This window comes from Natrix helvetica, assembly GCF_964273705.1.
Source record: "Natrix helvetica genome assembly, chromosome: 1".
NCBI classification, from domain to species: Eukaryota; Metazoa; Chordata; class Lepidosauria; order Squamata; family Natricidae; genus Natrix; species Natrix helvetica.
The window spans coordinates 205,687,740-205,711,704 of record NC_138548.1 but is presented as its reverse complement, the minus strand read 5'-3'; the positions used below and the strand labels follow the sequence as shown (position 1 = coordinate 205,711,704).

Genomic DNA, 23,965 nt, shown 5'->3' with positions numbered 1-23,965 from the left:
TATATAAATCCCTATCCTAATGCATTGTGAATTATGTATTTTTCATTTTTACAAGGTAACCAAAAGATATATTACACAATATTGGAAGGATAAATTGACCCCAGTGCATAGCACTGGTTAACTGGTTAGGCCTGTGTGAAGCATCCTTGTGAAGCATTTTTGAATTGTCTCAGAAACTTGACTTGCCTCCTTTTAAGTCTTTCCCAGCACTTGCAAAAAGCAGCAGTAATTTGCGTATTGCTCTTTTGGCTTTTGCAGTAGGGGTGGGTTCCTACCAGCTGAACAACTGGTTCACTCCACGTGCACTTCGCCTTGCTGTGTGCTAACAAACACCGTGCAATTCTGTAGGGAAATTTTCTTCTCCTCAATAAATGTGAGCATGTATCATATTTATATGTGTGTAGATGCAGAGGCACTTGCCAGAAGCCTTAGTCCAAATACAGCAGGGCGAGGGAAACTAATCATCATCAATTAAATACTGATGAAAATTGTCTGCTTATAAAATAAGAAACCCCATTTAAAATTAACAATCCCCAATTTGCATATACTAACTCTTCTCTGTGCCTCCTACAAACCATTCACTCATAGTCATATATTAAACCCACCCACCCAAATCTTCCATCAGGAACAGCAAAAACGAAGGGAAAAAAATAGGACTCCTGTGAATCAAAAGAAAGCAACAGCAAGGGAGAGAAAGGGAAAGAAACATCTGGAAGCAGGATGAAGTAAAGGAAAGAAATAAAACTGCAGAGGGAAAGAAAAAAATGGAAACACCCTTTTCAGAAGTTTGGGCTTCATTTTCAAATGCATCCAGTTGGGCATCAACAGATTTTCAAACCTAAGAATTATCCGGCCTTCCATTTTTAAAAACAGTGGAGTCCTATGTGTGGTGAACATGTGAAAAACTCTTTTTCCTATCTGGCATGGTAGTTTGCCTAATTGTAACTTCCATATTTACGTGACCATCTCTGATTGTTTCTGCCTGGTCCCGTTTAATCAGACAAGGTGGGCATGCTCCATATCCTGTCTATTAAACAGTGGCATCTGGTGGGAATCAGGAAATATGCCTGTCGCAGTGGTGGGATTCAAAAAATTTTACTACCAGTTCTGTGGGTGTGAGATTTTACTGTAAAATCTCCATTCCCTCCCCATTCCAGGGGAAGGTTACTGCAAAATTCCCAATTCCTCCCAATCAGCTGGGACTCGGGAGGCAGAGAATAGATGGGGGCAGGGGCAATCAGAGGTGGTATTTACCGGTTCTCCGAACTACTCAAAATTTCCACTACCGGTTCTTCAGAACTGGTTAGAACCTGCTGAATACCACCTCTGCCCTGTCCTCTGGACTACCATGTCTCCTGAGATTCTTTCGCCCCAATATTTTGTAGGACTTTGAAGACCAAAATGTTGCTCAGGCATGGATCTGGAGCTTCAATGTATTTGTGGCTGTGATTCTGTACATTTGGTGGTTTGAGTTGGGTTTCTTCTTGGGCAACATTCTAATATTCATTGTTATTTCTTTCATTTTTCATTTGGGCTTTTCATCCTATATTAGCCACCAGAGTCACTAATCCAAGAATGGATAGTCATAAAAATCAATAAACACATAAACAATGTTTTAGTTTTTTTTTTTTTTTACTTGTGACATTACTATTAAAGCCAAAGTCTTTTTCCTTCCTTTTTCCTTGCTACCTCCCAGGGTAAATCACTTAAAGAGGAAAGTGAAGCAATCATGACAAGAAAACATAGTCACAATTTCAATAAGCAGATTGCACTACTTTGAATCTGCAGGAAGTTAGGGCTGGGGTGGGCTGCTGGAGGTTCACAGGGGTTCGGGAGAACCTCTAGCTAAGATTCTGTGCAGTCGGAGAAGCCCCAAATCCCACTCCTGGCTGGCCCCCGTCCACCCTGCCCCTCTCCTCCCAGGAGTCTCCACACGGCCCATTTTGGATGCAGGTAAGTGCAGGGCGCGCGCAGAGGTTCAGGGAGAACAAAAAACGGGCCTACCAGAGGTTCAGGAAGGTCAGAAAGGGGCCCATTTCCAGCCTCCAGAGGGCCTCCAGAGCCTGGGGAAGCTGTTTTCACCCTCATGGAGGCTCAAAGAAAGACTCCGGAGCCCAGGGAGGGCAAACCTCCGCCTTGCCATGGTGCAGGAGGGTCACTAGGCCATTCCCACCATGGCCATGCCGACCCAGCAACTGGACAGAGAACCCCTTGCTAAAAAAATTTGAAGCCCACCCCTGGCAAGAACCCTTGCATTACCCCAGCAGCCATCTTGTTCAGGCCTATTCAGAAGCTGGGTTGAGACTCTTTCATTCCATCCTGGATGACAAAAGGTCACTTTGGTTCATATAACTGACCTTTACGTTATTTGTATTTCAAAGGCAATTTTGTTTTACCCGCAGCCGGTGAATTATTCCTTCTGCATCTGAATGAGGAGCTTCCCAGATGGTTTATGGGCTTTACTTGGAATCAGCTTCCTTGTTAAATCACAAACCTGAAAGGAGCAGAATTAAAATGTCAAGATAACATTACTTTACAAGGGGCCTTGAAGATAAAGGCACCAGCTACGTTTGACCCTCTTTGGAACAGATGAGCCCCTGCCTTAAAACGAGAATAACTGGCTGGGTAAGGGGAACATTTTGATCTGGTTTAGCATTTGGCTATTTCCTTTCCTTTCCCCAGTTTTGTCACAGCTGCCTCACCCCAAAGGTGCTTTTTCAAGAGGCAATTGGATTTTCTGGACAGTCCAGTTGCCTCTTGAAAAAGCACCTTTGGGACAACTACAACCTGGATGACTGAGAATCTCTATAGACACAGCTGGCTAAAATGCCAACTCTGTTTATGGGTGAAAATCATATCTGGTTCTATTTTTTTGTCATATATATAATATATATGACAAAAATTCATCAATTGAAGAAAGAATGTGAGGCAAAGAGCTCTGGATCCTTAACTCTTACAAACCTAGATGCAGTGATGTACGGTGAAGTTTATGGCTGGTGAGGCTGGTGACGTCATCAGGAAGGCAGGGAATGGGACCACGTGTGCTGGAGGCTGAGGCTGCCTCAGCCTCCAGCACACGTGATCCCATTCCCCGCCTTCCTGAGCGTGCTCCGCCGGCTCGTGCTCCGCAGTCCTCGAAAGCGACTGGGGAACGACGAGAACCTTCCTGCCTCTGCTGGACTTTGCGCACTCCTCGCGACTGCATATTGCAGTCACGAGGAGCACGCGAAATCCAGCAGAGGCAGGAAGGTTCTCGTCATTCCCCAGTCGCTTTCGTGGCTTCGTCATCCGGGAGCGCCGACAACATTTCTGCCTCCGCAGCTCCTGGGTGCAGCCGGACAGAGGTAGCCAGAGTGGCGCCGAGGCAGTCTGGCTGGCGAGCGACTGAGGATCAGGCTGCCTCGCTCGCTCTTTCGTCCACCCAGACCGCCTTGGCGTCGCTCTGGCTACATCCTTCCCCCAGTTGCTTTTGAAAATCTACAAAAACAAACAAATATATATATATATATATATATATATATATATATATATATATATATATATATATATATATATATATATATATATATATATATATATATATATATATATATATATATATATATATATATATATATATATATATATATATATATATATATATATATATATATATATATATATAATATAGTATATAGTATATAGTATATAGTATATATTATTATATACCATTATTTCATGAAGAGAGGAGAGGCTCTGCCTCCCCTGCCTCCCCTGACCGCACGTCCCTGCCTAGATGCGATTACCTATGTGTTCTGAATTACAATCCCGAATTAGGATTGCCCCTCCCTGAACACACGCAAACACACACATTACTCATTTTATAAAATTGTCTTTTCCACTTTCAGAGTATATGATACAATCTTCTCTGACATAAGTATAGTAATCTGTTGAATTCAGCCAGTGTAATCAGATGAAATACCATTCACTATGTTTTTTCACAAGAATTTGTCCAGATTTGCAAATAGGTTCATTCGTAGGATGGGGAGAATTTAACAAAGCATCTTGTCAGGGCGAGGACACCAGAAGAACACATAGTCGGTTGGGAGACCGGGGCTGTTGGACACGCCCAGTCGCTTGTACCAACCCCCGCAGTCTAGGTGGACAGGATCGGCAGAGCCTGGGCCTTAGGCTGATGTTATGTAATGCGAGGTCCGTGGTTAATAAGGCCCCCCTCATCAGGGACTTGATCTCAGAGGGGGAGCCGGACCTCGCAGGAATAACGGAAACCTGGTTGGGCCCGGAGGGGGGGTTGCCCCTCGGTGAAATGTGCCCTCCAGGTTACCGGGTGTTCCATCAGCCACGGGCCAAGGGTAGGGGCGGTGGGGTAGCGATAATCATCCAGGAAGATTTGACTCCGAGAGAATTCACTGTGTCGCAGACATCCGGTTGTGAGTCTCTGGGCGTGAAATGGGGCCCAGGGAGACAGTTGGGTCTGTTGATAGTATACCTGGCTCCCCACCATACATCAACGGCCCTGCCCGGACTCCTCGACCTGATCGCAGAGATGGCGGTTGAGACCCCCAAGCTACTAGTGATGGGGGACTTCAACCTGCCGTCGACGGGAGAGGCATCTGAGGTAGCCCGGGAATTCATGGCTTCCATGACAGCCATGGATCTGACTCAAGTAGTTCGGGACCCCACACACGAAAGAGGCCACATACTGGATCTTGTGTTTGTCTCCGACCAGTGGACTAGTGATCTGGGTATAGGGAATTTAGTCATCACGCCCCTGTCATGGTCAGATCACTCACTTCTCCAACTGGACTTCCCTGGCGCTACTCCCCGCCGCGGGGAGGCGGAACCAGATTGTCCCAGATGGTTCTGCCCCAGGCGTCTGATGGAACCAGATAGGTTCCAGGCGGAGCTTGGGCCACCTCCTGCAGACCTGTCCCGCTCCCGGGCAGAGGACCTGGTGGCCGCGTGGAATAGTGCGGCCGCCAGAGCCTTGGACCGGGTTGCGCCTTTGCGGCCTCTCCGATGGCAACGATCGACCCGGGCCCCCTGGTTTAATGGGGAGCTAAGGGCGATGAAATGCCATAGGAGACGCCTAGAGAGCAAGTGGAGATCCTCCCGCTCCGAATCCGATCGAACACAGGTAAGAGCCTACTTAAGGACCTACCTTGTGGCAATAAGGGTGGTCAAGCATCAGTATTGTGCCACCCTTATAGCGTCCTCAGATAACCGCCCTGCCGCCCTGTTTCGGGTGACCCGCTCCATGCTGTCGCAGGGACAGCGGGATCCCCCGTTGCAGGGCAGGGCAGAGGAGTTTGGGGAATACCTGCAGGATAAAATTGATCGGATCCGGAGGGAGTGGACCCACCCCAGTGTTCCAGAGGGGGCGTCCGAGGCTAGTCTTGAGATTCCATGCTGGGAGGAGTTTGACCCTGTTGTCACCGAAGATTTGGACAGGTTGCGCGGGCGACTGCGAGCCACCACATGTTTATTGGACCCGTGTCCCTCCTGGTTGGTACTGGCTTCCTGGGAGGGCACACGAGGCTGGCTACTGGGGCTGGTGAATGCTTCGTTGGGTGAGGGCCTTTTACCAACCGCCTTGAAAGAGGCGGTGGTGAGACCCCTGCTCAAGAAGCCTTCCCTGGACCCAGAGGAGCTAGCAAATTATCGTCCTGTCTCCAACCTTCCTTTTCTAGCGAAGGTTGTTGAGAGTGTGGTGGCTCAACAGTTCCCGCGTCACCTGGAGGAAGATGATTATCTAGACCCGCGCCAGTCCGGCTTCCGGCCCGGTCACAGTACTGAGACAGCCTTGGTCGCGTTGGTGGATGATCTCTGGAGGGCAAAGGATGGGGGTTGTTCCTCCATCCTTGTCCTATTAGATCTCTCGGCGGCTTTCAATACCATCGACCATGGTATCCTATTGCGCCGTCTGGAGGGGTTGGGGATCGGAGGCACCGTATTGCGGTGGTTCCGCTCCTACCTCTCTGGCCGGACGCAATGTGTGTTGGCAGGGAAGCAGAGGTCGACCCCGAGGCCCCTTACTTGTGGGGTCCCTCAGGGGTCGATCCTCTCACCTCTCCTGTTCAACACATATATGAAACCGCTGGGCGAGATCATCCGTGGTTTTGGGGTGGGATACCACCTGTACGCTGATGATACCCAGCTGTACATTTCCACCCCAAACCACCCCAACGAGGCCGTCGAAGGGATGTCCCGTTGTCTGGAAGCCGTGCGGGTCTGGATGGGTGACAACAGGCTCAGGCTCAACCCCTCCAAGACAGGGTGGCTGTGGCTCCCGGCTCCCCGATACAACCAGCACATTCCATCACTGGCCATCGGGGATGAACAATTAGCCTCGGTGGAACGGGCACGCAATTTGGGCGTCCTCCTTGATGCCCAGCTGACTATAGAAGATCATGTGGCAGCCGTGGCGAGGGGGACGTTCCACCAGGTTCGCCTGGTGCGCCAATTGCGTCCCCTTTTGGACCGGGGGGCCCTGCGCACAGTCACTCACGCGCTGGTGACGTCTCGTCTGGACTACTGTAATGCTCTCTACATGGGGCTCCCCTTGAGGTGCACCCGGAGACTGCAGTTGGTCCAGAATGCACCGCGTGGGTAATCATGGGGAGATCGAGGTTCTCCCATATAACACCTCTCCTGCGCGAGCTGCACTGGCTTCCTGTGGCCTACCGGGTGCGCTTCAAAGTGTTAGTCACCATCTTTAAAGCGCTCCATGGCATAGGGCCTAGTTATCTGCGGGATCGTGTCCTTCCCCATACATCCCTGCGGCCCATTCGCTCACACAGAGAGGGCCTTCTCCGGGTGCCGTCCTCTAGAGACTGTCAGAGGGCGGTGCCCAGGAGTAGGTCCTTCTCTGTGGCGGGTCCCACCCTTTGGAACGACCTCCCCCCAGACATCAGGACAACAACCGATCTCCGCTCCTTCCGCAGTAAACTGAAGACCCACCTGTTTCGGCTAGCCGGCCTGGCATAATCTCGACAACTGTTCCACCCCTTGGTTAATTTTAATTGTCAATGTTAGCTTTAAACTTTTATTCTTATTGGGGTTTTAACTTCTCTGATTATTGTATTTATTTATTTTTACCTCCTCCTTTGTAGTCCGTAGACCGTTGCTTGTGTACGTCGCCCTGAGTCCCTGTGGGGAGAGGGGGCGACTAATAAGTCTGATAAAATAAATAAATAAAATAAATAAAGTTAAAGGGTCTCCCTACTATATTTAGGATTGTGGTGGTGGTGGATGGATGCCATGGAAAGGCTGGATGTAAATTTTCCCAACCATTTTGGTGGGGGCTTCTTTAAACATATAACTTGCTTATTGAATCTGCCATGGGAAATCCTCCTGCCTCCATCACAATGACAAAGCATATCCACTGAAGTCATCTCAGTTAATTCAATTTGTCACAATGGTGGATATATAAACAGTAATTCATAATTCATATGGCATTTACATGCTACCTACTGGGATATTTTTCTCTCTTGCAAAAAAAAAAAAGAACAAAAACTGAAAATTCACTAAGAGGCAGTAATTTGGAAACTTTAATGATAGAAAGATATATTTCCAGAAAGCACTTCCTGACCCTGTACATTTTGTTTGAAGAAATACAATGTTGGGATAAACAGAGAAATATAATTTAAAGATAAACTTGAGCATTCAGAGGAAGGAGGGAAAAGAAAAGGAAGCCACCAGATCAGGACATCTGCTAGCAAGCAAAAAGTGATGAGATGGAAGCAATCCTTCAAGAACAGACAAGGACCAGAAAGCAGTAACCAGAGATAAGTTAATAGTTGTTTCCATGGACCAAGTTATGTTTGATCCAACAACCTAACAAGTCAACACAAAGTTGGGGGGTGACATGGAAAGGAATGTTCGGCAGATGATGCTGGCTACAAATTAAAAGGAAGAAATAAGAGATCCCATTCTGAGGAACTTTATCGTCTATGTACATTACCACTAGTTTTTGGCATCACTGTCTCCTCTAGTACCCCATATAAGCTTATCTGATTCATAGTAGGAAAGTTTAAGTAAGAGAACACAGACCTGAGTGCATGTCAGTGATGTGCGGTGAGGTTAATGGCTGGTGAGGCTGGTGACGTCATCAGGAAGGCGGGGAATGGGACCACGTGTGCTGGAGGCGGAGGCTGCCTCAGCCTCCAGCACACGTGATCCCATTCCCCGCCTCCCATTCCCCGTCATCCGGGAGCGCCGACAACTGCGTGCGCAGTTCACTGTAAATTTACAATGAACAGAGCGTGTATACACATGTTGTGTGCAGGTTGCGAACCGGCAGTAACGCCAGCAGCAACCCACCCCTGGGTATCATCATCAGTGCACCGCCTAGTTAGCTGGTGGAAGAAAATCCCACGGACTGAGAATAAAGAATGACATGACAGAGTAGTAATAATGGTCCATTGGAAGACATTGCAAGAAAAACCATTTGCTTGTAAGCAAGAACTTGCAGGGTCATAAAACAAAGTAATAGCAAATGAAGAAGCTAAAGTCCTCTGACAAGCATCTGCCACGTAATATCCCTTTCTTATCAATAATCTTTATTGATAAGAAAGATTTAAAACATGTCTGGATTATTAAGAAAGAAGAATAGAAGAGAAAAAACTGGGAAAAATCACAAAATACAAACATCTGCAAATAGAACAACTATGACAAAAGAAAACAAAGATAAATACTAGTACTAATAAGCATCTTGGGTGGAATTCCAAAATATCTGGAACACTAATTGAATACCATCAACATTGAAAAAATAATCATCAGTCAATTGCAAAAGGCAGCTTTATTTGGAACAGCTTACATCCTGCAATTATACCTTTAATATTATTAAAGAACAGCATATGTCTATCCCAGGGTCTTGGGAAAGACTCAATAGGTGAGTAAGGTAAAGGTAAAGGTTCCCCTTGCACATAGTGCTAGTCATTTGCGACTCTAGAGGGCAATGTTCATCTCCGTTTCAGAGCCAGCGCTGTCTGAAGATGTCTCTGTGGTCATGTGGCCGACATGACTAAATGCTGAAGGTACATGGAACGCTGTTACCTTCCCACCAAAGGTGGTCCCTATTTTTCTACTTGCATTTTTTACATGCTTTCCAACTGCTAGGTTGGCAAAAGCCAGGGCAAGTTACAGAAGCTCACTCTGTTACGTAGCTTGCTAGGGATTCGAACTGCCAAACTGCCAACCTTTCTGATCGACAAACTCAGTGTCTTAACCACTGAGCCACCGCTCAGTGGGTAAGATGGGTAAAATTGCCCATCAAGTCTAAACATCTCACTGATTATGTGACCCCTAATAATAATAATAATGTATCAAATTTATATGCCACCTGACTCCCAGCAACCCTTGGCAGTTTGCAAATTGTTAACAACACTTTAAACCAAAAAACAGGAGGGGGGGGAAATAAAAGTGTCAGAGATAACAAACCCAGGTGGGAATGAAGAAAAAGAAGAAAGGGGGACTTCAATCACCCACTAGAGGCCTGAGTGAAAACAGTGTGAAGTAGAGAGTGCCGTAAGGTATCTAGATATACATTTTCACTTTAGCATATGACTCTCTGCAGTCTCATCCAGCAGAATCAATTGCAAGGAATGCTCACAATTGTAGTTCAAGAACACCTGGAATACCACCAATTCCCCAACATAGGTTTTAATGCAACATTTGAATTCTATGCAATACAATTTACATGAAGACTCCCTTGAATATAATTTTAGAAGCCTGATATACTTGCTTACCTGACATTCTTACTCCTTGTTCCCATAGATGTCCAAGCTATTCTCATTAACAGGGAGTAACATACCTGTTACTTCTAGTATATGGGTAATTGCTTAATTAAGAAATAGTCTTTTATTGGGTACCATGAGTTAGATTTTGGATTTACAGCTGTACCCAAGGAGAATGAGTTTCAAATTCCTACTACACAAAGAAGTGCCTTTGTGCTTTTAAGTTAATATGCTTCCAGCTAACTGACTTCACAAGATTGTTGGGAGAATGGTTTTAATCAACAAGTAAAGGAAAATTCCATCCAGTAAGAATGTTGGGCAGTAATCTGTGGGATCAGAGTCGAAATCCTCCCCAAATCATGAAATCCGTAGTATGAGCATGGCAATCAATGTTATAGGATTCTTATAACATTTTGGAATCCTGGAAATTTAGACACAGATGCTTATAGATTTTTAGAGGACTGGGAGCTGGGCAGCATGATTAGACAAAATATCAAGTGTCATAGGAGGGATCTTGACTTCATATGACCACTTTCTTTGACTCCTTTGAATACTAATATTTGATAAATTGATTGATCCATTGATTTGAAATCAGTATAATAGCCTAATATGCATCAGGACTTGATCGTATCATTGGTGTGGAAAGTTATGGGAGACAAATAGGTTTGTGTGAATATTCACCCGTTTATAAATTTAGACTATCAAACTAATCCAAGAAATGTATTCGGTGGTTTTACAAACTGAATACATCCAAATCCATGACCAGTTCAGATACTTGTCATCCGTGTATTTTAATTATCTGAATCAAATCTAATGGGGAGATTCGCTCCTGGAAAAGCTCAACAAATGCCAACAAAATTGAAAGCTGCAGTGCATTTAGCTAGGGAGAATTGGAAGGGACATCAAGTGTATGAGTTTATTTATCTTTTAAATATTTTTAAATGATAAAAAAACCCAAAACTGTTCCAGGAGGCCCTTTGTTCTAGAGATGTCCTTGAATGCAAATGGTCTCACTCAGTGGTGGGTTTCTGCCGGATCGCACCGGATCGCGCGATCCGGTTGGCCAATGAACCCGGAAGTAAGTTTCCTGCCCCGCCCCTTTCACGGGACGGCGCTTGCCTGCGCTCCACCAGCTCGGGCGCGACCGGAGAAGTTTCTCTTCTCAGAAATGTCTTCAGTGGAGCGGTGGCAGCCTGCGTCCCTTTCAGGAGCTCCACTAAGGAAGCTTCTCCAGTCGCACCCAAGCTGGTTCACGCTGCAGAGACGAAATGCCAGCCTTCGGGTTGCAAACCCCACCTGCCTCCCCTTCGCGCCTCTTGCAGCTGCCAGTTGCTCAGGAAAGGCGGGAGGCTTCAGCTGGCCAACTTGTGTAAGACAAGACAGGCAAGCTGGTGGGCGCATGCCCAGGACAACGTAGAAGGCGCAGAATCAGCTCTGTCTGAAGGCGAGAAGGCTCGGAGCTACCACCACCCCTGCTTGGATCCTCTTCTTTAGGGGTCAGCGGAGGATCGGCTGCAACAGCCTTGCAGAGCAGCGCGCGGAGTCCGTCTCTCTCCTCCTCCTACCAGCCGAAGGAAAAGCCCCGAGGAGACGGGCTCCACGCGCTGCTCTGCAAGGCTGTCGCAGCCGATCCTCCGCTGACCCCTAAAGAAGAGGATCCACCACCGCTTCTTCTTTAGGCGTCAGCGGAGGATCGGCTGCGACAGCCTTGCAAAGCAGTGCGTGGAGCCCGTCTCTCTCCTCCTCCTACCAGCCGAAGGAAAAGCCCCGGGAAGACGGGCTCCACGCGCTGCTCTGCAAGGCTGTCGCAGCCGATCCTCCGCTGACGCCTAAAGAAGAGGATCCACCACCGCTTCTTCTTTAGGGGTCAGCGGAGGATCGGCTGCGACAGCCTTGCAGAGCAGCGCGCGGAGTCCGTCTCTCTCCTCCTCCTACCAGCCGAAGGAAAAGCCCCGGGAAGACGGGCTCCACGCGCTGCTCTGCAAGGCTGTCGCAGCCGATCCTCCGCTGACGCCTAAAGAAGAAGCGGTGGTGGATCCTCTTCTTTAGGGGTCAGCGGAGGATCGGCTGCGACAGCCTTGCAAAGCAGTGCGCGGAGTCCGTCTCTCTCCTCCTCCTACCAGCCGAAGGAAAAGCCCCAGGAAGACGGGCTCCACGCGCTGCTCTGCAAGGCTGTTGCAGCCGATCCTCCGCTGACCCCTAAAGAAGAGGATCCACCACCGCTTCTTCTTTAGGCGTCAGCGGAGGATCGGCTGCGACAGCCTTGCAGAGCAGCGCGCGGAGTCCGTCTCTCTCCTCCTCCTACCAGCCGAACGAAAAGCCCCGGGAAGACGGGCTCCACGCGCTGCTCTGCAAGGCTGTCGCAGCCGATCCTCCGCTGACGCCTAAAGAAGAAGCGGTGGTGGATCCTCTTCTTTAGGCGTCAGCGGAGGATCGGCTGCGACAGCCTTGCAGAGCAGCGCGCGGAGTCCGTCTCTCTCCTCCTCCTACCAGCCGAAGGAAAAGCCCCGGGAAGACGGGCTCCACGCGCTGCTCTGCAAGGCTGTCGCAGCCGATCCTCCGCTGACGCCTAAAGAAGAAGCGGTGGTGGATCCTCTTCTTTAGGCGTCAGCGGAGGATCGGCTGCGACAGCCTTGCAGAGCAGCGCGCGGAGTCCGTCTCTCTCCTCCTCCTACCAGCCGAAGGAAAAGCCCCGGGGAGACGGGCTCCACACGCTGCTCTGCCGGGCTGCAGTGCGCGGAGCCCGTCTCCCTGGGGCTTTTCCTTCGGCTGCAGGAGGAGGAGAGAGAAGCCACTTCGGCCTCCGGCTGCAGCACAGCGGAGGATCGGCTGCGACAGCCTTGCAGAGCAGCGCACGGAGTCCGTCTCTCTCCTCCTCCTACCAGCCGAAGGAAAAGCCCAGGGGAGACGAGCTCTGCGCGCTGCTCTGCCGGGCTGCAGCGCGTGGAGCCCGTCTCCCCAGGGCTTTTCCTTCGGCTGCAGGAGGAGGAGAGAGAAGCCACTTTGGCCACTCTCTTCCAGACGCCCAGCTGGGACCGAAAAGGTGCCCTTTTGACCAAGACCAACTGGAAGGTATGTGTGTGTGAGGGGGGGGGAAGTGAGAAAGAAAGAGTAAGAGAGAAAGGAAGGAAGGGAGAGAGAGAGAAAGAGAGAGAGAGACAAAGATAGAAAGAGAAAGAGAAAGAAAGAGAAAGAAGGAAAGAGAAAGAAAGAACGTTGGAGAGAGAGACACAAGAAGGATGGAGGGAAGGGAGGGAGGAGGGAGGAAATAAGTGGGGGAGAGAGACAAGAAAGAAAGAAAGAAAGAAAGAAAGAAGGAAGGAAGACAGAGGAAGAGAAAGGAAAGAAAGAAAGAGGGAAAGAGAGGCACAAGAAGGAATGAAGAAAGAAAGTAAGTGGGGGAGAGAGACACAAGAAAGAAAGAAGAAGGAAGAAAGAAAGGAAGAGGGAGAGAGACACAGAAGAAAGGAAGGAAGGAAAGAAAGGAAGGAAGGAAAGAAAGAGGGAGAGACACAAGAAAGAAAGGAAGAAGGAAGGAAGAAAGAAAAAGAAAGAAAGAAAAAGGAAGAGAACTTATGATCACAATTGAGCCCAAAATTTTGGTTCCTAAGCAAGAGCATTGTTAAATGAGTTTCACCACATTTACAAGTTGGTCACTCCCACCCGGTCACATGACTGCTAAGCCACGCCCACCAAATAGGCCACACCTACGGAATAGGTTCCAAAAAAATTTGAAACCCACCACTGGTCTCACTGCTTCCTCTGTTGGCCTTGTGCTCTGCATACTTTTCCAGGAATGGTTCCTAAAGCTGCAACCATGCCTTTATCAATCTGAATAAGGCTGTAGGATTTAACAGATTTAGAAAGGAATAAGCTCTATTGAATTTAGTTCTATTTATTTCTGATTATGCACACATCACATTTAGCTGCATGGAAACCAAACACATCTGCAAAGTCCTAATCTTTGCTGAGTTCACTGGAAGTTTATTCTTACATAACAATGCAGAAACCTATCACCCAGTCCTACACATACAATTCCCACTTTTCTTGTCAGAATAGGACCAAAGCACTAAATCCAGGTTAAGAGGCTGTTCCCCACATCAATCAACATCAGCCAAGATGGTTGAGGCTACTAAAAGTTGAAAATCAGCCACTGGTGGAGAACCATACTTTCCCCATATGCATATGTTTCTGTGTAGAGAGAAAGATGGGAAGCAGTGAGAGCATAGTTCATATAGGTATTGTAATGTGCATAGGCAGTAGATTTAAGGGGCAAAATGGACCTTTGCTCCTCCACTTTAAGAGCTTATTTTTCGGCTGGTCTAGACAGGTAAGGTTCTTGGAAGCTCACCTGTAGCCAAGTTCTTTATTGCAGTTGGATTTCTCTTCCTTCCCACAAACAGCTGTCACTTCCTCAAAAAGCTCCACCCCCAACTTTGCCTTAATAAATGAGCTCCTTAGACTTATATTAATTGGAAATAACAGAGGTAGGAAAGGAAGGAGTTTAGGGAAGCAGGAATTACATTATCTGGCAAGAGAAATACCTTTTACAACATGCTGAAGATGCATAGATACCAGTGTGAAAACCGTCCCTTCAAGGAGAGGAAAAGTTTTGGTAAAAGGACTGTTGCTTCAAAGGGAGACTAGGTTTATATAACAGACTATCATGGAAACTCCTAATTTTCTTTCATTTTCCTACTTGCTTCTAATCTACTCATCCATCTAATGTTGTATTTTTGGATTCTCTTTCCTAAATGCGGCTGTTAGATCTGTTTAACATTTCAGTTCTGCTTTTACTTCACCGAAATGCTCACTGTTCTTCTATTTATTTTCTTTACATGAACCTTGCAAGTTAGACAAGGTTGCAACATGGAGATTGATCCAGAAAGCCTTATGAGGCGTAAAACATTTGAACCTCTTTGTTCTACCTGCTAATTCATAGGAGCTGTATAGTATGCAAGAATTAACCAAGGGAAACATTTCCTGACAGTTGGCATTCCAACTGACTTTAAGGAAGCTGTTAGAAATAGAATACAAGAATCTTGTTAAAGAAAATGGGGAAAACCTGATTCCACTTGACTCATTAGAGAGAGGTGGAGAACAGTGCCAACTAGTATATGAAATAATTTCTTCAGGTAGTGAGACGATGGGCGTTGTAGCATCTACAGGGCCACAGTTGCATATTTTTATGTGATTTTTCTTCCAGTTTAAAAAAAAGTGGAAAAAATTCTCTACACTTTAAAAAAAAGCTTGTTTCTTAAGCTAAAACATGGTAAAAGTTAGTGATTTCAACATCTCTATTTGGGTGGAGCAACTTGGTTTATGCAGATAAGCATTCTGATAACTTCTGAAGTAAATTGGACAAAATAAATAAATATTATGGGCTGAATCTTCCTAAATTCTTATAGCTACTGTGTGAATATCTATGTCTGGGTTTTGGGGTGTTTTTTTTAGCAACTCGGATAAATGAGACAACAGAAATTCGGGGGAAGTATCCCAACAAAATTCCGGTAAGCAAAATTCCCTTTTCTTCCTTTTGATAGAATGATTCAGCTTTCGCTGTAACTTCCAAGAGCTCAGCAAATGAAACAATGCAACTAACTAAAGATATAAGTAATTGGAGAATGAACTTCTATTTTGTGGAGAAGCTTCAGTGTTATACAAGAACTTTTCCTATTTATCCAACTGTCTTGTGACATATATTCAACAATAATGATGAGGCCCAACAGCTTAAATCTTGGTTTTTTTGTCTGTTTGGTATTTTATCTTTCAGGTCACATCAGCTTAACATTTCCCCACCATGGTAAAACACAAACTAGCTAGATTAGTGTGGTTTGGGGAAGTGAAAGGCCCAGAATTTGCTCCTTTGCGCCCAACATTTTGCTTGGAAACTGCAGAGTAGACTTGACTTGGTTTGGTCAATGTTGGGAATTTCCTGCCTTGTCAATAACAAACTTCCTAAAACATGCCTTCTAGATGAATAATAAAATGCAAGCGCAGTGAAAATTAAAACCCTGATTTTGGCAATCTTATCTTAACATGAGAAACAGGAGGCCTGCCTTCTGCTTCTACTCTCACTGTTTCAAATGCCACAAGATTAGTCATCAAAAGAAATGAAAGACATTGAAAAATAACCTGAGGTTTCTTGCTGTATTTGAAACTTAGCATCCAGTCACCTAAATATTGCTAGCGCGTTGCAAACAAAAACCAATTTTTTTTTTAAGAGAAATTATAAACCAGGAGTCCCAAGCATAGGGATTTTTCTCCAATAATTTCCACACACTACTCTTTGGTTATATCTTTGACCAGCTTTCCACAATGACCTTTGTGGCATTTAAATGGAATTATGCTGGCGGATGGAATAACTTGGAATGAAATTGAAAGACATGTTGTGCTCACATGATAGGCCACGTCATAGTTTAATTTTGATGCTTTGATAACTTTATCAAATAAACCACAATAAGAATCCTACATTAGTTGAGACATTCTTTGCAACTGATGGTGAGCTGCAACTAGTGAAAGCTTATGCCTTTTAATAACACTTGGTAAACGCTATCAGAAGCTACCTAATTTTTGCTATCATGGAATAAGCACAGCTTTTCTCCTATGATGCCAGCACTATGATACAATGATTGTTACATGATTCAGTTTTAATGTCCATTTCAACTTCTGGAAATGTAACATAATGAAAATAATGAAAGAGGGGAAAAGGTTCACACGTTTTTGTTCCTAGGTTGGAGGATCAGATGATATTCTATAATCAAATCAACTAATCCTGGATTTGAATCTGTCTACCCAAATCCATGGATCTGAACCTAAATTTTTCAAATGCTAAAATCTACCTTAGTTGCCTTTCTGCATTGCAGAGAGTCTTCAAGTAAATGTAGGGTTTCTCCTACATGTTCAAGGGCTTAGTTGGGATCAAGAAGTTCCACGTGCTGGTTCTGATTTGGTCTCTATGTTAAGACATTAAGTCTTTAACTATAGTTTATTGGATAAGTTAGAGATGATTTAGATTCATGCATTATACTAAGATAACAATTTATAAGCTAAAATCAATCTAGCATGATTTCATGCAGTGTATGAAATAAGCTGTTAAAGCTTCAGTCCTATGGGAATTTATGAGTCACACCTGGAATAGTGGATGGTTGGATACAATGGTGGGGTGCAATTGGTTTAACAACTGGTTCGGTGAGTGCACGCTTGGCACCCGCAGCATTCAAAAACCACCCATTTTAAGCTCTAAAACTTACCTTCTACTGCAGTGCCGGTGAGTAAAACAGCTGAAGTGCAGCAATCCACTGTGCTGAAAATCAGCTGAGCTGAAAAACATGGAAATATAGGACAGTGTAGGGCAGGGGCAGGTAGGCAGGGCCAACTGCTCAACAGAACCAGTCTGAACCAGTCCACCACTGAAGGAAGGAAAGAGCTTTTACTTCTTTAAAATGTATAGAGAAGGTACTGTCAGCAAATGTTACATGTTGTATGAGCCACGCCTGCTGAAAGCTGTTTTTCGGTATACCTCTTCAAGTGCAAGGTCTTGTCCTAATGGTGACCTTGCTATTTAATAACCTACCAAGCCATCAAATTTCCAATCATTACTCCTAAGGTGACGATTTAAAATGTCCCAATCTATTTTATAGGATTGTTATAAGCATCAGATGTCATGACATTTGCATATTGTGCTAACCTATGATTCCATGGCAAGGTTTACATGTCATGCCAAGCTGAAGAAACCATTATAGCTTGGTGTCACATGTGAGGCAGATTTGATTTAAGATTTACTATTTTTCAAAGGTACACAGATATCACTTCAGCACTCTGCTGGTTGGTGGATCAATGGAAAACAATTTTAGGTTTCCAAGTCCAAGGCAGAGAATTGTCCCTCCACAGCTCTGCTGACATACCAGAAAGCTCTACCCTCAACTATAGTTATAAACAGAACTTAAGGTCTATTGCTCAAAATGAGCTTCTGAAAGCTGTTGAAAACAAAAGATCTCATCTATAAAGCCATTCTAGGAGCAATAGGCCTTAATCCTGGATTGCACTTACATTTATCTTTCTACTGAACTTTGTCCCACTCATTTCTCTGTTGAATTTGGGAGCTTGCATAGCTCCAGATGTCCATCTTTTTTTTAGTGGCTTGCACAGTCCTGTCAGCTTACCCAGTAATATGACTTCCAAGCTCCCCCTTCAAAAATCAAAAGCTTATAATTGGAGGTGAATTATAGCACCTTGGTAATGAAATAAATTCCTCTGTCCACAGGTGGTAGTGGAACGTTACAGGAAGGAGAAGACTCTTCCCCAGTTGGATCGGATCAAGTTTTTGGTTTCTCCAGATATATCCATGTCTCAGTTTCTTTTCACTCTGAGGTAGATAGGGACTGGAATTGGGCCATGGGAAGAATATTGCCTTTCATTCTGAAGTTCTCAAACAAACAACATTATATATAAGCTATCCTGTTGATATCCTTTATGTTTCTAAGGAAAGGGAATTGGCTTTACTTATTCACATTAGAGCCACATTACCCTCAATTTGAGCATTCTCCTGTATAATTCTTACTCCAGAACAGATCATTAACATTAGAAGAAACTGTCTATGGGCTTTGCAGTGAGTTCTTTGTCCCAAAGTGCTTTTCCAAAAGGCAACTGGGCTTTGTTTTTCTTTGAAAATGTTTTGCTTCTCATCCAAGAAGCTGCTTCAGTTCTTCAGAAGAAGCTTCCTGGATGAGAAGCAAAACATCTTCAAGAAAAAGTCCAATTGCCTTCTGAAAAAAACACCTTTGGTTGAAAACCATGAAGTGGATGACTAAGAATCTCCATAGATCACGGATGTCAAACTCACCTCATCATGGTGGTGTCATGTGACATATTGGGAGGTTTTCCCCTTCGCTAAACCAGGCGGGGGAGAGGTCAGCACATGATGCATCCAGCCCACAGGCCACAGGTTTGACATCCCTGCCATAGACATTCTTCAAACGTACACCCTTTCTAAAAGAAGATCCAATGTTTTCCATCTGACAAAAAGCCCTATCGAAACAAGAGTGTGTAATTCTAGAAACAAGATGTCTTAAGTAAAAAAAAATGTATCTCAAAACTTTTCTCTGCTTCCTTATACTGTTCCCAATTACCAAATAAGAGCCATTTGCTGATATAGGGCAAGAACCTGAATGTGGCTTTGCATGACAGCTAATTATTCAACTCAACTGAATATGGGAAGTATCTCTATGGAGGAGCAGTTCATCAGGGGAGTAGTCAGCCAGGACCCATATTCTTGCAAAAACACTAGTGGCCAAGATGGCCTAGTAATTGCCTCAACCAGGTTCAGCGTACTTTCCTACAGATTTGAAGGGACTTAACATGGCAAGGATGAAGTCATCTTAATTTTCTAGAAAAAACGCTTTTTTGATACTTAAAGCTTGTTCTCCAGGAGTGATAGCACTGCAGTGTTCAGTCTTGGCAATGCTGAGATAAAACTATTGGGAGTGGGAATGTATGCCACCCCAAACTGATTAGTGGGGTGCTGCCTTTCCTCATCCGGGGCATATGGTAATGGGATACCCCCACTTCCAAAAGGGTTTAGAATGTGTGCTTCGGGCCTCATGTGAGCAAAGCATCTCTTTTAATCACTTAGCCTCTTCGTTTAGTCATCCATGTCCTTTTTCAAGCTTGCGTGCAAGAGGGCCGAAAAGCTGCTGCTGCTTAATGGAGCAAATAATTATGGAACTCATAAAAGCAGCTGCATTGTTGTTGTTTTTAGGCTTGTGCATGGAAAAAATGTGGGTTTTCATGAATAATAGCGGCCTCCACACAAGATCCAAAAGGCTTTCTTCTGAATCAGTTTTGAAATGTGTGCAGAAGACTTTACACGCTCCAGTCTTTTCAGAGGCAGGTGAAAGCCTCTTTATTTTGACAGAAACACCTCAGTGTTTTTAGACCGCTTAACTCAGGGATGTCCAAACTTGGGAACTTTAAGACTTGTGTGGACTTCAACTCGCAGAATTCCCCAGCCTGCTTCAATTCTGCGAGTTGAAGTCCACAAGTCTTAAAGTTCCCAGGTTTGGACACCTCTGGCTTAACTGCTACTGATGATTGGAGTTCTTAAATTACATGAATTGCTGTTTTTGCTTTTTCTCTTATTGTGTTTTTTGCTATGTTGGTTTGAGGTTGTCTTGCTCATAGTGTGATTTTATTGATTTGTGCATCAGGAAACTGTGCAAGAAATATATATTTTTTTAAAAAAAGGTGGCCCCGTGGATTGCTGGGCTGGGTCAAAGCTAGCCAGCAGCCCATTCCTTTTCTTTCTTCTGATCTTGCCTTGACATCTCTTCTTTTCTTCCTTCTCCAGAACCCGGCTGTCCCTCACAGCTACACAAGCCTTCTACTTACTCGTGAACAATCAAACCTTACCTTGTCCTAGTCTGACTCTTTTAGAGATCTACAATGAAAACAAAGATGAAGATGGCTTCCTCTACATGACCTATGCTTCTCAAGAGATGTTCGGTGCAGGAGCCTCTTCGGAACACCAATGAAGCCATCTCAAAGGGGTGGGATCCTCGCCTTCCTAAGAACCAACAATCAGTGAGGGAAAAAATATTTTAAAGACCATTTTCGCACAAGAATGGCATGGGAGGGTCTTCGCAGCCAGCCACAGGATTTTCTCTTATGACTTTGGTCCTTGATGCTAATACTTCACTGCTTCACTTCTGGCTCTGCCTGAATGGAATTTTGGGAGGACGTCACATGGGGCTTTGAAGGTCTTACTAGCTCTGCGGGTTGTTAGTTTAATCCACTGCAAGTTTATTCATTTTAATTAGTCTTACTGTTTTATTTATTTAATAATTATTTATTTATTTTCTTCACAAAATGAATTTCACTTCCCATTGCGCACACTTGAGAGTGGAGTCTTTTAATTAGGGGAAAAAACTGATTGACCTAAGGAGGAGAATGCCACTTGTGGACATTTTAACTGCACAGTCATTGGTTACTGCATCCCTCCCTCTCGTTACCCCTTTTCCCTTAAGATTATAATGAAGAAATAAATGAGTGCCATTCCATATCTGATGATTTAAGAAGGGCTGTGTTTCTTTTTCTACTGATAAGAAGATTAAATGAATGACTCAGTACCTTTTATAATCATTCGGTTGCCTTTTCAAAAAGGGGCAGAGGGATGCTTGACTTTGGACTTCTTTTCAAAGATCCTTTGAAGCCTTTGTAGGATTTGTACTGTAGGCTTTTCCCCAATCTGCTGGATTCTAGATGGGCTGCATAAGGTACTGAGAATAAGTTCTATTTATTCTCAGCCAGCATGACTGGCCTTTTTGGCTGGGGATGTTCTACTATAGTCCTAGCACATCTGATAACATGATACAGTGGAAAATGAAGGTCCAGTGGATTAATAAAGTAATCCCTCTTTGGTGTATCTTCGTAACAATAAAAAAAAAGTTTTGGCCTTAATGTCTTGTCCTTCATCATGACAAAAAACATGAGACGTGGGAGATGATTATCATTTAGTCCTCAGAACAATTCAGGATCTGAGATGGTTATCTTTTTGGGTCCATGAGTATCTTCTCAGGTAGAGAAGCTAGAATTAAAAAGTTGAATATATTGAACAGACTTAGGGATCAGCGGTCAAGAAGGAAGCATGTCAAGAATTTGGCATTTTGGAAGATCTCAGAAATCAATGATGAGATAATATGTACAAAGTAGTACCTAGGCCAGTGATGGTTAACCTTTTTGGCACCAAGTACTGAAACTGTAGCATGCGTGTGTATGTGCCGGAGCACCAGAACCTGGAAGAGAATAACTGCCTGGTGCACATGCACATGATGGAACCTGGAAGAGCAGCTGATGATTCCACGCATGCCCACAGAGAGGGCTCTGCATGCCATCTCTGGCATGTGTGCCATAGGTTCGCCATCACGGACCTAGGCTATGACTGAAGACTTTGCTCCAACAAACTGGCCTGAACAGTAGGCAGTATACACTGGATCCACATATTGTGTGAAGCTTTCATTGGTTTAAGCAAGATTTATTGAGAAACTACTGTATAATTACCTTAGTTTACTAAATCATAACTGGTTTATGCAAGGTTTGTTTGTTTTCAGATTTGTTTAGATACCCAATTCCAACAGCAGGGTTTGCTCAATGTATTGATCCTGATAGATATTTTTATCTATTTAAACTTCCTCCCCCTCTCTAGCTATCATCTATCATCTATCTATCTATCTATCTATCTATCTATCTATCTATCTATCTATCTATCTATCTATCTATCATCTATCTATCATCTAAGTATGATATGTAACCAAATCCCTGACTTTTCAGTTAACCAAGTGGTAAACAATTGTGAGAACACTGGTCAACATGATTTGATTTGGTGCCATACCGAAGACTTTCAGCCATTCCTGTCCTAATTTTTAACACATGGGCAGTTTTAAATGTTATGTGCGTTGCAGCTTCTTTTGCCTTAAAGCTACAACATGCAAGCAATATCTCATAGCTTCGTTCTTGGAATATATACGTTGTTAAAATTCCCAATTTAAAATGGTTTTGTACTCTGACAGAATGCAAGCTCTTCCTTTAGGTTACTTTATAATAGGTTTTTTAGTTCTAATTACCCCTTTGGGTTGTTGGCTGGAAAGCTGTCACCCAATTAAATAAATCTAACTGGATTTGGTTGATTAAATATTAAGGACATTTTACATACACGCACATGCACACGCACACACACACATCTGAAGGAGGGAGGTGTACTTTGTTTCATGTTTTGGACTAAAAAAGGGATGAAACAGGTCAGTTTTACCCTCAGGGGACAGAACTATTGCTTTTTCAAACATATCAGTCACCTCAAAATTTTATATATATATATATATATATATATATATATATATATATATATATATATATATATATATATATATATATATATATATATATACACACACACACACACACACACACACACACACACACAACATAAAAATTATGTGTCTGAATATAATCTGTTGCTGCATGGTCAGCCAGAGGCATCTTTTTTTTAATCCTATCATATTCCTGCTCCATATTATGAAATCATTACACAATCATTTATATTCAGCTTTTTAGGCCAACAATCCTTTCAAAGCAGCTTACGAGCAATAGAAATAGTGGCCTATCCGACAGAGTAGAGTAATTTAAAAAGAAAACAACCCTAAAATGCCTTCCCCTGGTGCATTTGCTGGTGATGTGCCTTTGGGGTTGAGGGAAAATACAAGTCGCTTCTGTGACATCAGTCAATATCTTCCTCTTTTAATGGGTTAGTCTAATTAGATCACTATATTTTGCAACTGTAAAATATGGGTGGGTTGGAGAGGTACTGCATTAGCACTAAATCAGATTCTGGGAAATTAGGGCTCTCTAGAGACTTGAGAAAACACATTTTTTTTTCTATTAATATAACTCCCAATTTCCCCTCATTGTCCTATATCAAAACTTGCCCTTTGATACTTGGCTCCTTCTCACATTCAATAAATAAAATTTCTGTTCAGGTTGATAGGAATGCTTTCTTCCTTAAAGAGTCATGCCATAACCCAATTATTGACTCTCATAAATCTTACTCTTTTCCTCTTAATTTCTCTTTGAAGCAAGGGTGGACATGTCTGGCCATGGTGTGACTGCCTCCTACTCTCATCCTGACTGTAAGGGATCAGCTTAGACTTCTAACTTCCTTCTCAGAAGCAACAGGAAAATAACAAGAGAGCGGGGAGAAAGGGAGGCAAAGCTCGTGGTAGAAAAAGGCAGGAGAAATAGAGTGTCAGCAAGAAAGACAGGTAGCGAGATGGCAGGCACTAAGAAAATAGGATGACAGAAAGAGCAAAGGAAAAGAAATGTCTATGGAGATTCTCAGTCGTTCAGGTCATGGTTGTCCCAAGGGTCCTTTTTCAAAAGGCAACTGGATTTTGTTTTTCCTTGAAAATGTTTCACTTCTCTCCCAGAAGCTTCTTCTGAAGAAGCTTCTTGGACGAAAAGCAAAACATCTTCAAGGAAAACCAAAGTCCAGTTGCCTTTTGAAAAAGGACCCTTGGGACAAAACAGAAGAAAGTTACAGAGAGAGCTGGAGAGAAGTCGATGGCAGGCGCATGGGGCACTAGTGATTTTGGGGCTCCATTCACCTGCACCTATGGTAGTTTGCATCACTAAGGAATAGTGGCCAAGATGCCCTGTGGTGGTGATCAAATCATCAAGTT

The 23,965-nt window shown here is 44.2% G+C and overlaps 1 protein-coding gene and 1 long non-coding RNA gene across 2 annotated transcripts in view; one reads left to right on the top strand and one right to left on the bottom strand.

Moving 5' to 3' along the window:
• Positions 1 to 14,061, bottom strand: part of LOC309384999 — an 83,351-nt gene extending 69,290 nt beyond the window's left edge. The window contains exons 1-2 of the long non-coding RNA XR_014174140.1: positions 13,771 to 14,061; positions 2,397 to 2,494 (exon numbers count right to left, since the gene is read on the bottom strand). This is a non-coding gene — a long non-coding RNA (uncharacterized lncRNA). The remainder of the gene's footprint in view (positions 1 to 2,396; positions 2,495 to 13,770) is intronic.
• A 91-nt stretch (positions 14,062 to 14,152) lies between these two features.
• LOC309384998 (microtubule-associated protein 1 light chain 3 alpha-like) lies at positions 14,153 to 20,812 on the top strand. Its single transcript, XM_081939021.1, has 4 exons — positions 14,153 to 14,352; positions 15,192 to 15,247; positions 18,004 to 18,110; positions 20,086 to 20,812. Exons 1-4 carry the CDS (start codon positions 14,292 to 14,294, stop codon positions 20,267 to 20,269), a joined length of 408 nt encoding a protein of 135 aa, XP_081795147.1. The 5' UTR covers positions 14,153 to 14,291; the 3' UTR covers positions 20,270 to 20,812.
• Positions 20,813 to 23,965: the final 3,153 nt, after the last annotated feature.